Here is a 16,463-nt window from a genome sequence, read left to right on the forward strand (position 1 = left end):
ATAGAGTTCATTGTATCTTCTTTCAGGCTAGAGTTTAGGCAATCGATCCGTAGTCAAGGCTCTTACAGATGATTTCTGAGAAGGGATCTTGTGGGGTTTTACTCACCAGTCTTTAACAGGATTATATATAATAATTATATGGTCTGGTGTTCTCATGTGATTTGGTGATAGCTTAAGAATATCCAAGCACGAATATGCAGCATCTAATTGCTCAGTAATTTAAAGATACGATCCAATCGTGTTATTCCACTACTGCTCATTCTCTTACAGCTAAAACTGGGGCTGGGACTGGTTGACTTCGATAAACAGAAGAACCAAAAATGGGAAAAAAAGTAAACTAAATATGTTGCGTCCATCTTAACCTAGCAAATCTGAAGAACTTGTGATGGATTGGTTTGAGGACTCAGCTCTCAGATAAGCTGTATCACAGGTGATGTCTTCCAGGCCTTTCAATGAAGGGTAAGGGCTACCGAGTTGCATGTCAGTGAGCACATGACGTAGTTCAGAAATCTCCTCTTTGAGTTGATTATTTTCTTGCACTACCTGATCATGGCACTCTGATACACGGCTCACCTTATCCACGAGGTGGTGATTTTCATTTCGGAGCCAAACCACCTGTGACCAGAGCTCATCTAGGTGTTTCTGCTTCCGCATGCGTGATCGGCGTGCAGATTCTCTATTGGAAATCATCCTCCTCTGTTTTCGCTCATTGATAAGAGAGAGTTGTTGCTCATCTGCCTCATCAGAGGTTGAGTGGCTGCTCATACATGATGCTTGTAGACTGAATTCTTGAAGCTGAGGAGGGATCTGGAAATTATAGGATTGATTAGTGAATTGGTTAAATTGAAACATCTGTGAGTTATCCTGAGTCATGCTGAAATGAGCTGAATACGGGGATGAGTTGGGAGGAACTAGATGATGGAGTCCTGCAATCTCATTTGGCTGCATGGCTAAAAGCTGGAGAAAACTTTCAGGATCTAAGCCTCGGAGTTCGAAGGTGAACTACTCTACTCTGGTATTGTGTTGAACGGGGTTAGAAGTGCAAGGTTCAGTCGCCTTTTATAGTGAGGGGGGAGTTTGAGGTGACCCCACTGTTGGCAATTTGGAGTAACAGAAGCAAATTAAGCTTCTTAAGACATAGACCACTAGAGCATCATGCAGATCATGACATCATGTCATTGTTCTTATGTAGCCCTTGGTAATGTATGCACATGAACACATAATCATAACACCAAGAGCTCGTGTACTGTTTGCCTTGTATGGTCATGCTATGGCTATATGCGTGACGACAATGACGTGCACTCATAATCAGGTCCTGCATTTTGTGTTGTGGATAATCATCTGATATCCAATGATGCTTACATCAGGGGGGGAGTTCATATTGCGGGGGAGTACACTTATATCAATGGGGAAATGTTTGAGCAACAGAGAGCGAGGCAGAAAATAGGGTGCTAGAAGTCAATCTTCAAAGTGGAGGTGTATTATTTCAATTAGCCAAGTTTATTTAAGTAGTTTACTTAAAGATCTTAGGCCAATAAGACTCTGTGACGTAAGGAACTGGAGGAGAGGGAAAGCCAAGTCTTTTTCTAACCATATTTTGGAAAAAGATTATACAACAGAGTGAATGACTCGACAGCCACTTCACAGAAATAAAATAATGGATTAAGAGTGTGCCCGTTTAAATTGATTTTCTGTATGCACATTCTCTCATGTGGAATGCCTTGGTATCCTTCATGGCATGTCATGTCATGCCATGGCAGGCATCGTTGCCCCGGGAATTATTCAGGGAGGGCAGACTTTGGAGGATGGGCAGAGCCTGTAAACCCCTGCAATCTGTGTTTTTTTTTTTTCTTTCTTTTTTGGGTTTTGGAGGATGGGCAGAGCCTGTAAACCCCTGCAATCTGTGTTCTTTTTTTGTTTTATGGGTTTTGGAGGATGGCCAGAGCATAATCCGGCTATATCTGTGGAGACAACTTTCTTTGCTAGGATGTGCTTGAATGCCAGGTTCTAACAAAGCTTGCTTTAAAATCTTGAATGTGTTATTCATGATGATGTAAACATGGATTAAAACTGTCTTTCATGTGCATGATGATATAAAAGCAGCCATAATCTGTAATCTTTCTTGATTAGATATCAGAACTCTATGGAAACAGGGGTGGCAACTTTTAAGTGGTAGTTACGTGTGGTCCAAGATGTTCTTCGTACTAATTGGAAGAGGCCAATAGTTTTTGATTGCCACACATCTATCGACTATATTGTATGCTTATATAATGCAAAGACATTCTGACCCCCAGCAGGGAGATTTGACTGAGAAGTGGGATCTTTAATGGTGGGAAAAAGCGATGGCTACTTTTATAGAATCGGAAGGGAAATGGAGGTGTTCTTCAGATCTTCCCCAATGCAACAATGGACTCCTTGCCAAGACCCGATCAAGACTACAGCTGCTCTAAAGCGCTGGAGAGAGACACCTTAGCAGTCACCTCTCCCTCCCATGGAATGCAAAGCTTTCAGAAAGCAACCCGCAACAAGGCCATTTATCTGTTCAAAAGATGCGAGGTTGCCCCGTAGAGGGCACACGCCATTGAAATGCGTGGTGCGCTGTTTCTTTCACTCTGTTGACAGTAACTTCCACCCAAGACCACTAGTTTGAGGATATTAGCGAAACCAGTGTCACATTTGAAGCTTTCTAGGGCACCAAGTCAAATTATGTAGGCTCTGTTAAGAAACACGGAGAAGATTAGCTTTGATCTTAGCCACACTACGAAGCTAGTCTCACACCAAGTGGAGAGGAATGATCTCAACAAATGGTGATGGTGGGGCGGAGCAGGGGTGGTGATATAGATGTACTTCGATGGGCAGGTCCTCCACTAAACGAAAAGCCTCCCCAAGACATCAAAAGCTTTACTAAAGGAAAATGCTCTCTCTCCCACACTCCAGGTTGCCTGATCAGGTTGAGTGGATCCTATGGTCAACAATATCATTAGACAGATGTGGACTTGTCTTTCTTTTCTTGTCTCCTGCTTGTCCATGCCTTGTTGCGAATTCTTTCTCCTAAAGATCCCTGTGGATTTTCAGAGTAGAGGGTGGATGACCTCTCCCAGACTTTACGTTGGTATATCGTGTTTTGTCCATTGTACTTGTATTGTACACATAGTAGAGTAGATTCCGCGCTGTCTAGAAGTGTGGTAACGCTTGTAGATCAAAGTATTTTTTACTTAGAAATGTATCAAAATAATATTTTTTTTTAATTATTTTATCTGTTGTACTTATATTGTACACACAATATAGCAAATTCGAGGGTGTTTAAGAGTATGGTAACAGTCAACGAATCAAAATGCTTTTCGATTAAAAATACATTAAAGTAATGCTTTTCTATTTTGTTCGTTGTGCTTGTATTATACACATATTTGAGCAGATTCAAGAGTGTTTATTTGAAAGTGTGGTAACGATTGTAGATTAAAGTATTTTTTGCTCAGAAATGTATCAAAATAATATATTTTTTATTTTTTAAAAATTATTTTTGATACTAACATATCAAAATAATTAAAAATACCCATTTGAACACGCTAATACAGCTATTTCTAATAAAATAAACCTATAAAAATAAGAGATTATAAGGCAACTTGAATTGATTCACGAAACTCACACACGAATTAACCACCCGCCTTCCTCTTTCTGACGTGAAAGGAATGATTACCACCGTCATCTTTTCCTCCCCGAGCTTGCATATCTTATCGTGAGCTTCAAATCATTTCCAATGTTTCCTCCCTTTCCCAACCTACCCTTGACCCTTGACACGAGATCACTCGATCCAGGAGCATGGTAGGGGTAGTTCGGGGAAGTAAATATATAAATTAGAAAACATTTCCCTAGAATAAAGGTTTTGGTCATGCACGGATGGGTACTTGATTTAACTGCCTACCTCAATCTTTATGGTACCACAGTGACCCATGAAGGCAAAGCAAGTGTGTGACCAAGCACGAACACAAATTCTACTTCAATTATTTTATTTAGTATAAAGTATTTTTTATAGGCTTCCACATATCGAGTCTTTTTTTATTATTAATTTGAGCTTATCCTCGAATAATTCATAAATTTCTTTTTATAAAAAAAGGATTCAAATTGAATACTTGGACTCATAATGCGTGGAATAAACTCATTTATGAACTATATTGTACATGCAGAGGTCCACCATGATTTATTTTGCTTTATGAGCTCTAGGCAGACGAGAAAAACGGGGGGCGCACGATAGATGTCACAGGTGGGACCCTGCTAACAAGCGCGCGTGGGTGCCTAGTGCACCACCCCAGCTCCCTATTGCTTAGCCTGTCTATTCAACCAAAAAAGAGACGGTCTTTCTTTCTATGGGGCTTTTTTTTTTTTTTTTTTTTTTGGTGTTTTACTTTGCTCTGTTTCTTTCTTCTCCCTTCATCTTTTTCGAAAGGGACTTTTTTTTTTTTTTTTTTAATTATTTTTTTCTTTTTGCAGGTTCCCTACAACATCCATTAAGAGGAGCTTTGCAAATTGGGTGTTGTCACTAGCGCCATTTGTGCACCCCACTAAGGCAACCTTGACAAATTTTGTGGATTGTGATACCATTAAAATTAAGGGCGTCAAGATTTATTTTAGGGCAAACTCCTAATAAGTCCCCCAACTATCTAGTGATTCTTGATTGAATGCCCAAATAACTTCTTTTTTTATTTCTACTCAATTGGGTCCCTAAAATTTGAGATATCATTCAATTAAATATTTTTTCCAATATTTGTTAATTATTTGTCTATTCTATAAAACTGAAATGGTGAAAGACTTAAGTGTTTGTGTAATTTATATGTTGATAAATCATCATTACATTTATTTATCCTAACTTTTATCTAAATAATTACAAAGATTCTAAGTTTAAATCATTACATAAAAATATGATGTTTGTTTTTGTGTTTTAAAAAAAAATTATTTTTTAATTTTAAATTAATTTTTTTAATATTTTCAAATATTTTGATATGTTAATATTAAAAATAATTTTTTAAAAAAATATTATTTGAATATATTTTTAAATAAAAATTATTTTTAAAAATACTGTTAATACGTTATTTCAAGAGCTATTTTGGTAGAGGTGTTCATTTTGATTCCAAACTTGACAAGTGACAATTGAATGAAGATTTTCTTATGATTAACTTAAATGGTCAGCCAGTTGGGTAAGTGCAAATCAAATGGGAACACCTGTGACGTTTTGGAGCAAAAGCATAGAAATTCCATGCATCTTCTCCACCAGCAAGTTCCCTATTTCTTTTCCTAAAAAAATACTTTTTTTCTCTAATGAGGTCATGCATAATCTCCAGGGATTGGTCGTTAGAGGATAAGCTCATCATCAGCTATCACCTTCTTCATCATTTCTCCTCTTTCAATTACGCATTTAAACAAATGCCCTTCGATGGACTTATAATTTCTTAATTGCCAGGTCATTGTTTAAAGCAAGAATACAGTAGTACTCAATGTGTAATTAAAGCACTCTTTATTTTTATATTTTAAAAATATTTTATTTTTTTATATTTTAAATTAATATTTTTTTAGTGTTTATTAATTATTTTGATACGATGATATCAAAAAATAGTTTTTTAAAAAATATTATTTTAATATATTTTTAAATAAAAAATATTTTAAAAAATAACTGAAGCACTCTCAAACATATTATTAAATGCTGGTGCTCTTTTTTCTTTTTTTTTTTTTGTTAAATTGCTGCCTACGCACTTGCAGTAAGGTCTTGATCCACTAACAAATGTGGATAATAAAGGTGTTTTCGTTATTTTATTAATTTCTAAATGGGCATTAATATATTATGATTGACAGCATTTTATACATAAAGGCTAAAGCTAAATCTGCCCGGTATTTTATGGTGGATTGTGAATAGTGCAATTCCTTTTATTTAGAGTTTTTTTTTTGATTAATTGTTTTTTTTGGTAATTTTTATTTTTTATTGTTTAATTTCATTAAATTTTCATATCATATTTTTTATTCCTTTATCATGTTTTTAAAACCTAACCCGGGAATCGATCCTTGTCATGTCTCGGGTTATGGGATGGGTTGAATGACTAGGGTTACCAAGGTCAATCAGATTCTTTTATTGTGTAAGAAGTAAAAATAACATTATATTGATAAAAAAAATAGCAAAAAAAAAAAAAAATCAAAGAGTTTTGACATGGTTTTCCTCTTGGTAATTGCTTGATTTCTTATTAAACTAAAAATTAAAAACAAAATTATTTTGATAAATAAAAAAGTAATGGAGCAAAAACTCAATGGGCTTTGACTTGATGTCCTCCCAGCTAATCATGTTGTTTATAAACACTAGATGTTGACCTCGTCAAGCTAGGTTACCCCCCTTATTTTTTGGGACTCACCTTGGCTTAGGCATTAAGTTACAAGGTTCACGGGTCAACCCACTTGGTTAAGTCGGGTTTTGCAATAGTCTTTTTTTTTTTTTATGTTGTTTTTAGATTAATGTTTTTTTTTACAATTTCCATCCATCGATATTTAATCTATTAAGATTCTTGCATCGTTATTTTTTTGAATTTGTCTTTTATGAAATAATCTCGTTTTGATGATCTGAGTCATGAGTTTGGAGAATTATTTGGAGTGAACTTCGTCATTTTCTTGAATTTTTTTTAATTGTTTTATTTTAGTTTGATTCTTCAACATTTGACTAATTTTAAATAATCATTCATTATTTTCTTTTCATTTTTTTCCCATAGAGTTATTCCAATTTTATGTCCTGGATTGTGAATTTAATAGGCTAACCTAGTTTGATAAAAATCTTTTTTTTATGGTCGTTACTTTTTTATTTATTCATTTGATCAAATGGAGTTGATTTAATAACTCCAATCTTATTATTTTTTTTATTTTTATAAATTCATCAAGTTTTTTTTTTAACCTATCAACTCAATAATCTGAATCTTAGATATTTAATACTTTTTTAAAAACAATCGTTTCGCTTGAGTTTGTTTTTTTGTAATCTCCCATAACGGGCCAAAATATATAATTGTTTTCTATTTAATAAAAGGTAAATAGAATTTCTTATTTTGATGTTCTTGTCCACAGGAACTATATACACACACACATATTACTCAAAAATACATTAAAATTATTTTTTAAAAATTTTATTTTTAATATCAGTATATTAAAACTATTTAAAAACATATAAAAATATTATAAATAATTTATTTTAAAAAAAAACACGGCTTCATCCAGTTGCGTTTCCTACCATGGCACCTCTTCATCACATATTTTAACATGCTTATAATTAATAACACGATTAGGTAGCTATCACTCTCATTCTTGTCATGAGATCATCCATTATTTTGCAGTGTAGCAAATGCAAAGCCAAATACCATTTAACTTTTGGCATAATCAACTAGCTAGGATGGCTAAACTACAAAGCTTTTTCATCTTCAAGAATTAATTTTTTCATAATTTTTATAAAATATTTTTCATTTAAAATAAAATTTTTTTCTTTTAAAAATTAAATTAAATTTTTTTTTAACAAGAAAGTATTTTTTATTGACTGAAAAGTATTTTTTTATTATTATTTTTTTTAATTATAAATAAATACAAAAAAATTTATAACATAATTTTTTTAAAAATTATTTTTTAAGAAACAAACATACAGTCAGTTAAGTTTCAGGCTTCCACCAGTATTGATGATGGTGGCGATGTAAATAATATATCCTCTTAATTTGCTTGAAAAAAGAGAGAGAAAGAAATCACACGATTTCTTGGACGCCGCATGCCTGCTGTTCACCATGTTGGAGTCGCTGATTTCATCAAGTTCTCAAATCAGGCAGCCCGTCATCAGGATCTGAATCCTAAATCTTTAAAACTTTTTTTAAAACAATTGCTTCGCCTGAGATTTTGTTTTTTTGCAATCTCCTGTGGAATAGACCAAGCCAAAATATAATAAACACTTTTATATATATTGTTTTTTTAAAAGGTAAATAGAATTTCATAATCTATAGTTTATACCATATTTTATGTTTCTTCCACAAGAACTATTCACCTTTATATATATTGTGATTAATATATTATGATTGACAGCATTTTTATACATAAAGCTAAATCTGCTCGGTATTTTATGGTGGATTGTGAATAGTGGAATTCATGGTAAAATACTGATTTTATTCCTTCAAAACGAAAAAGTTAAACGAGTAAAATATTATTTTTATATTCTATTGTGAAGTGCAGTTACGCTTATGATTTTGGAGAAAAAACATGACAAATAATGTTTGAGTGGTGTTCTTAAAATTTCATACTTTTTGTTGCCTACTTTCGGATGGTATTTTTATATATATATTTTTAATTTTCATTTATCAATATTTAATTTATTGAAATTCTTGTATTGTTATTGTTTTGAATTTTTTTTATGAGATAATCTCGTTCTAATGATCCGGATCACGAGTTTATTTCGAGTGAATCTTATTAGTTTATTGAGATTCTTGTGCCACTATTTATTTCAATTTACTTTTTATGAGATAATCTTGTTTTGATGATCCGGGTCATGAGTTTATTTTGAGTGAATCTCGTCATTTTCTTAAACTTTTTTTTTTAATTATTTTATTTTAGTTTGGTTCTTCAACATTTGATTAATTCTAAATCTTCCTTCATTATTTTATTGTTTTTCCTTTTTTTTTAAAAAAAATATTTTTCTATAATTTTGACAATAGCTTATTTTTGCAATTTGTTTATGGTCATTGCTTTTTTATTTATTCGTTTTATCTGATGGAGTAGATCTAATTACCCAAATCTTTTCACTTTTATAAATTCATTGAGTTTTTTTTTTTTTTAACCCGATTAACTCAATGATTTGCATCATAGATCTTCACAATTTTTTTGAAAAAACATGTGCTTTTCCTGAGTTTTTTTTTTTTTTTTTTTTGCAATCTCCCGTGTAATAGCATAAGCTAAAATATATAGTTGTTTTTTTTAAAAGGTAAATAGAATTTCATAATCTATAGTTTATACCATATTTTTTACAAGAACTATTATATATATATATATATATATTAAATTTTTTTCAAAATGTTTTTTCTCAGAAATATATTAAAATAATTTTTTTTATTTTTAAAAAAATTATTTTTAATACTAACACATAAAAAAGCTATTCAAAAATATAAAAAAATAATTTTAAATAATTATTTTTTTAAAATACGATTAAAACTGCGTTTCTAACCACTTCATCGCATATTTTAACATACTTACAATTAATAACACGATTAGGTAGCTATCACTCTCATTGTTGTTATGAGGTCATCCATTATTTTGCAGTGTAGCAAATGCAAAGCCAGATACCATTTAACTTTTGGCATAATCAACTAACTAGGATGGATTTCATATCACGGTGAGTGAATAATATATAGAAAAATTTCACACACACACACACACAATTTCCCCCTAAACTTAGACTAGAAGATGGCTAAACTAAAAAGCTTTTTCACCTTCATGACTCAATTAGGTTTCAGGCTTCCACCAGTATTGATGGTGGCGATGCAAATAATATCCTCTTAATTTTCTTGAAAAAAAAGAAAGAAATCACACGATTTCTTGGACGCCGCTTGCCTGCTGTTCACCATGCCGGAGTCGCTGATTTCATAAAGTTCTCAAATCAGGCAGCCCATCATCAAATATTCCTGAATCCATGATTTATGTGATGAAACTTTACCAGAATGATCAGAACAATCATGAATGTGTGTGTGTGTGTATATATATATATATATATATCCCTTCATAATCAAAGATGTGGTTTGCTTGTGATATGTACCCTTCAGTATAGGCATTGCTCTTCCACTTGTTGCTTGTCCATGTTTCAGTGTCCTATGTGTTTTTTTTTTGTTTTTTCTGTTCTTTTGCTCCAATATATAATCTTTGATCTCTTTTGCCATCAAATCACAATATATTTCTCCACTCCAAAGTTCTTTGACCAAAGTCTCCCATCATGCTACAGCTAAAATCATCTGGGAACAAACTTTAGGTCATGAAATATAGGGTTTTAATTTCATGGGGTAGAGCTAGAATTGGTCCAATCGATTTCTCTGGAGAGCAACCATTGATTGGAGTACTGAATAACTTTTTCCATGATAATTCCCGCTTTCCTAATGGCTAAACTCATTTATTCTGTCCATTCTTGAAATAAATTATTTTGAGTTGGCTACAAAAAACCTGTTTGGCCTATAAAAGGAATAATTTCTTCGATCATTTTTCATTCTAAAACCCTAACTTTGTTCATTGTTCATCACACTTTATAGTAAAGAGAATTCGAAGATAAAATGTCACACGCACAAAAGGAGCCACCTTCGCACACTACTTTTATTCGCATAGAGTTGTACTGGATATTTTCCAAACCATTATTTAGTGTTTGAGCATGTTATTGTCCTCATTAAGGCAAGGCATGAATCGCCCGATGAAAGTTATAATTAGCATTTATGCTGCCGTGACTAGCTAGCACATCTCCGATCTAAGGCTACAACAAACATGCGTATACGCTATTTTTTTGAACGGCGAGTCATGTTCATCATGAATATTCCGATCACATTTCTTTAGACGATGAGGTTTTAATGTTTAAATTCGTTGGTTTCGCGTATCAAATCAAGTCTAGGAAGCACTAACAAAGATCAATGGCTGCGAGAGGCCTCCTTTCTTCACTTGCCTATTAGGATTTAGCTAGTGGGGGTGAGTCAATTTGGATTTGCCTTGGTGCTCCTTACCTTTAGTATTGGTCTTTGTTTGCTTATTTGCCAAAATCAGATTAACAAAGTAGTTTAGCAACAAGAACAAACAGTAATAAATTGGATTATAAAGTTCATAACAGACAAAAATAGCTGGAAATAAAGAGAACCCTACCCCTCAAGGGTGGTGAAATGGTGAAGGAAACAATGTCAAAAGGTAAATGGCGTGGACAGGGCACAGTGGGTGGCTACTGATATAAAAAAAAAGAAGAAGAAAGAAAAAAACAGTAAGGATTTAAGCGTGAGCAATATCATATGAAGAAAACAAAAAGGAGGGCACCAAGGCAACATCTCCCTTAACCATCATTTTCCACCCCAAAATGATTGAAGTAATAATTCCGAGTCCCCACACTCATTAAAATAAACACCATCTGAATCAGAAAGACAATGGTGTTTGTAGAAATATTGAACAAAAGCCAATCCCAAGGGCCACAGCCATATACTCTCTTGTGTGCAAGCAGTCGTTTTTCTACAGGGAATTATGAGTGCTTAATTTGTTTGATAGCTCTTGTGGACACACAAGAGCCATGAGGCTCCTTCCATTACTGAAGCTGACTTGTTTGTTTTGTATTTTTTTTTTTTTTTTTTTGTGTTGGTTATTATGTGTTTTGATCGATGGCGATGGAACCCTTTTAATATATACATGGTTACTGGGCAGGCAGCACACAAATGGCCGGGGAGGAAGAAGAAGAAGAAGAAAAGTGGGTGGATAAAATAACTGCAATGTAATTTAACCCAACTTGATAACACCATTTTCATACAATATATATATATTTTTATCACTGCTATCATCAGTAGTGGACACAGGTCCCGGTTGCTTTCTTGTGGCCTGCCACTCGCAGAAACTTCCTTGTTCATTGCACATTACTGCAATTAATAATGCTGTAGTTAAAATTAATGTTTTTTTTTTTTTTTTTTTATGAAGTCGAATACATTAAAGAAGAAGCTGGCCATCAAGAAGATGAAACCAGCAAAATACAGGGAAGAAAACAACAGAAAACACAAAGAACAAACACTCAGAACTTGCAAAGAAATTAACTCTCTACCTCCCAACCAAAGAACAAACACTTAGAACTTACACAAAGAACAAACACTCAGAACGTGCACTCATGATTTCTCCAGAAATCCATACCCGTGTGAATGAAGGAGCTAGAGAAGGATGGAATCCAACCTGCAACCTTTGCACATTAGGAAGTTAAATTAATGTTGACAGTTAAATTAGTTAATACAGCTTGGAAATTTTCTTCTTCTTTTGAGATTGTTACTCGCATTGATCAAGTCATCAACGCACCAGGCCGATTATTCTGTTAGATAGCTTTTGAAAGAAACATTCTACAGTATCGGTAAAAAATAATAAATATTGTATACATGTTTTTTCTATAACTCCTGTTTTAAAATTATAGAAATTCAATCTAAAATAATTAGAGAAAAAAAAATTATTTTTATATTTATATTTCTATCTTGCAATTAAATATATTTCAATCTCTATTATTTTTTATCCTTGAGACAGTAGTAAGATTTGATGTTTAATTAAGAAAAGTTTGAGTCTTGGGTTTCACAGCGATCTAGACATGGATTTCACAGGGTTTAATAATTTTTTTAAAGTATTTTTTATTGAATTATATGTTAATAAAAATATTCACTCACAAAATTTAACACCTACTCAATGTTTAGATATTTGTTTGAGATCATAATAACTTCATAAAAAAAATTAAAACAAATTATAAAGCTGAATTTCTAATTAGTCAAGTTAACCTACCAAACTCGTGACTAAGTCATGAACTCCACTAAATTTAATAATTATTTTTAACAATATTTTAATTATATGATAATAAAAATAAAAGCTTGTATAATCGAGCACCAACCTAATACTAGGATGTTTGTTTGAAAATATGATAATCTCATAAAAATCAAATTGAAACAAATTATTAATTCAAATTTTGAATCAACTCAAAATAATTACTTTATAAATCAGGTAGCCCAATCCAAAATCAATAAAATATTAAAGAATAAAATTAAAAAAAAATAATCAATAACAAAAATAATAAAGATCTAATTTTAAAGGATGAACATTAAAAACAAAAATCAAAACAAAAAAAAAAAAGAAAACAAAAGACATACGAGTCTAGGTTGGCAAGCCTATGCACTAGGGCCTCTTGTTTATAAGAAAATACAAAAGGCAATGTGTTGCTAGCTTTTTTAGATTTCATCCATAAAAAAAGGCTAGAAAGTCAGACATCCCACTTCAAGGGATAAAAACTCATTTCCATTCATTTTCAATTGAAAACACCTAAAACAATTCTACAAGGACCTCAATAAACTCATTTCTAGTCTTAAATTATGATTTCATCGGTTAAATAATGAAAAATAAACTCGAATAAAAAAAAATCCCAAGCCATGATTTATTTTCTTCCAACACTTTAAAGAAGAAAGAAAACATCTAAATAAAACTTTTCTCATTAAATGATTTTTTTTTCATTTTTCAAATTCAGTATGAATTCAAATTGTTGGGTTGGCAAAAAAGACTAAGATCTTGTTTGATATTGTGTTTCGAATGAGGTTGGAAAAATTTTAAAAATTGTTTTTTATTAAAATTATTATTATTATTATTTATGTTTTTGAAAGGTTTTCATATATTAATATCAAATATAATTTTTTAAAATAAAAAACTTTGTGTTGCGCTCCCCTTAAATTAAAGTATTGCGCTCTTTTAAAAGAAACTAGCTACATGTTTTGTGTTACGACATGAGACATCTAGTGGGCATAGCTGTGTTATTTTTAACAACTAAATAAATAAATTTGTGATGTTATAAAACAAGAAAAATCTATGATTCAACTAATTAAAAGACATTATGATTATTCATATTGTAAAAGCGACTCAAAAAGCAAATAAAAAAAATAATATTTTTTTCTTGTTTAAATAGTGTTTTGTATAGTGTTTATATAATGTTTAAATAGGCATATAACTAAAACACAGGATTTGTATATGTTTTTTAGGAAATAATATATTTTGTTACATTATAAGGATTTTACTATGTTGGTATTCTTGTTATTTAGAAGGTAGGATAAGATTACAAATTAGTGTTGGGATAAATTACAATAATAGTATTATGTCAAGGGTAAAATAATCTATTCAAAGTTTTAAAGGAGTACTTCAGGCTTTTATATATAGTTACGTATTGTAAAATTAATAAATTTTATTACTTCTAAAAATCTTGATTAGTTTGATAAATTAATGCATATAATGTTTAAGAAGTTACATTCCCAAACTAAAAATTATCTCATAATACTATTTAAAAAAAATCATACTATTTAAAAAAAAGGTTAATAACTTATAAATATTATTCTTCAGCTTATTTTTTTATAATACAATCAAGCACTAAATTTTTTTTCTAACTCTTTCTTGACCAAACATCCAATTTTCTCAATCATTTTATATGAAATTCACTTTCCCACAACAAATAGATCTTAAAACTTATTCTTTTGTTCGTATGGGTTTATCAAGTTTTCTTTATCTTAAAATGGATTTTCATTATTTTTAAACAGTGATATATCTTTTTAATGATTTAGATGCTAACATTGCATTATAGATTGACTGGTTGGCGCGTGGGGCTAAGATGAGGTCAGAAATTCAAGTTACGGTAGGTAATATTTTCTGCATCGTGACAAATAACATGTAATCTTTTGTAATATTCTTTTTTCTTTATATATATAAAATACAGTTATGGGCGGGCAGGCTTGCCTCAGCCCACTCATTTGAGCTTTTTTTTGTAACTTGTCTATGGCTATTGTTTTTATTGGCCCTTTGGTTGTTTCATCTCTTCTGCTTTTTTTTTTTTTTTTCTTGTAATTTTATTTTTTAATATTAAATTTTATCTATATATTGGATTTTTTTTTAATTTTCCCTTTGGGTGTTTTGACCTTTTTTCATCCTTTTAATGTGAGAGTTTTTATTTAATTTTATCATTTAATATAAAATCAATAATAAATAAGTTTTTGTATTTTCTATCATCTAATAAAATAAAAAAATATTTTAAATTAGTGGATTTCATAAATTAGATTACGAGTTGGTAAAATGAACTAATATTAACTTGATTTATAATTTTTTTTTAATTGAAACTGTCAATTCAACAAGGTCACATCAGTAAAACTCATACCCATTATGCCACATGCCCAAGTTGAATTACGAATCATAACATCATTTTTTTCAGATAGTTTCAAATTAGTGAATCAATTTCGTGGCTTTTAGGTCTAAAATCCTTGCACCATTATGTCTGTGGTGCAGGTCCCATTTCCCAGTAGAAGATGCAGTGTCTTGTTGAAAGAGGCCGGTGGCATGAGGATGTTAGAGAATTTTATTTAAAATTTAAGCTGTTAGGTAAGATTTCAAGATATGATTTTATATTATTCTCTATAGAGCGCCATAATAAAGCCATGAAAACTAAAAGAAATACATAGCCTCCCGCACCCTCCTTGTATCGTGAAATCTGCAGCAAACAACCTGCATAATCATCATTTCTGGGGAAGAACTAATGTTACCCTGCTTAGAATTGACGTATAGCCTGGGGATCCCCTGATCATCACACCACTGTCAGCAATATTTTGGCATTAAACAATCCCAGCAGCAATTCATTTTCCACAATTTAAAAAGAAGCCACTCAATTTTGCGATAAGACCGAGACAGTGCACTTACAATTCATGGAATAAGAAAAACAAGTACTAATAAACACTAATTTACTACTTTGGTGTAGAAATACATATTTTTTTCCTTCTGTAGTGCACGCGATTGGTCAAGCAAAACTGTTCTTGGAGCTTTATGCCACTTTTTTTCACTTTAGTTCCCCTATTTTTTCTATTCAACCTCCTAAAAAATATGCAATTTGAGTGTTAATTTAAGCTCAAAATAGCTAAATCATGTAAAATAAAAGTTTGAAAATCAAATAAAAAAGCATTACTCAAATCTACAATGTTGTGTGAGGAGATGAACAATAATAACAAAAGAACCTTTTTTAGTTTCTTTTAATTGGATGATGATTGAGTTACATATGTTTTTTCATTATTTTTTTTTTTTATATAAGGTTATTTCATTCTCATTTAATTTTTGTTTTGTTATTAAATAAGATCATTGAGACCTTTTTAGAATAGAGAGTATATTTTTATAATATTGAAAAACATTCTTTTTTTTTTTAATAATCATAGTTGTTTTATATTTGTTTTTTTTATTTATTGTTGTTGGTTTTTTTTATAACATATTATTAAATTAATCAAGCTTATTTAACTTATTTGAATCAATGATTCAAGTTTCCAATTTTTCTTACTTTTTAAAAACACTATTATCGTTTAAACTTTTTGACTCAACCCACGGTATAGTATTTGATAATATAGTACAAGTTACTTTTTAAAAGTGGTTTTTAATTAAATATATATCAAAATAATTTTTTTATTTTTTGTTCAACATATCAAAATTATTAAAAAAACACTTTAAAAATATTAGTTTAATAATTTTTTAAAATAAAAAATATTTTAAAAAATAATGGTGATGACTCACTAATAATAGTTGAAAAAACTGATCTCAGAATATCTTTATTGCTTAAATAAATAAAAATATATATCAAGTGACTAGATAATTGGTGCGATCAGATTTTAGTCGTGGATGGTCATTGAAGTTATCCTGCTACTGTCGGAGCTTCTTCAATG

At 31.1% G+C, this 16,463-nt stretch overlaps 1 protein-coding gene across 1 annotated transcript; it reads right to left on the reverse strand.

The window, feature by feature from the left end:
* Positions 1-215: 215 nt before the first annotated feature.
* LOC118055123 (basic leucine zipper 43) lies at positions 216-1,093 on the reverse strand. Its single transcript, XM_035066940.2, has one exon. It carries the CDS (start codon positions 946-948, stop codon positions 358-360), a length of 591 nt encoding a protein of 196 aa, XP_034922831.1. The 5' UTR covers positions 949-1,093; the 3' UTR covers positions 216-357.
* Between the last annotated feature and the right edge of the window lie 15,370 nt (positions 1,094-16,463).

This window comes from Populus alba, chromosome 4 (assembly GCF_005239225.2).
Source record: "Populus alba chromosome 4, ASM523922v2, whole genome shotgun sequence".
Taxonomy (NCBI): Eukaryota; Viridiplantae; Streptophyta; class Magnoliopsida; order Malpighiales; family Salicaceae; genus Populus; species Populus alba.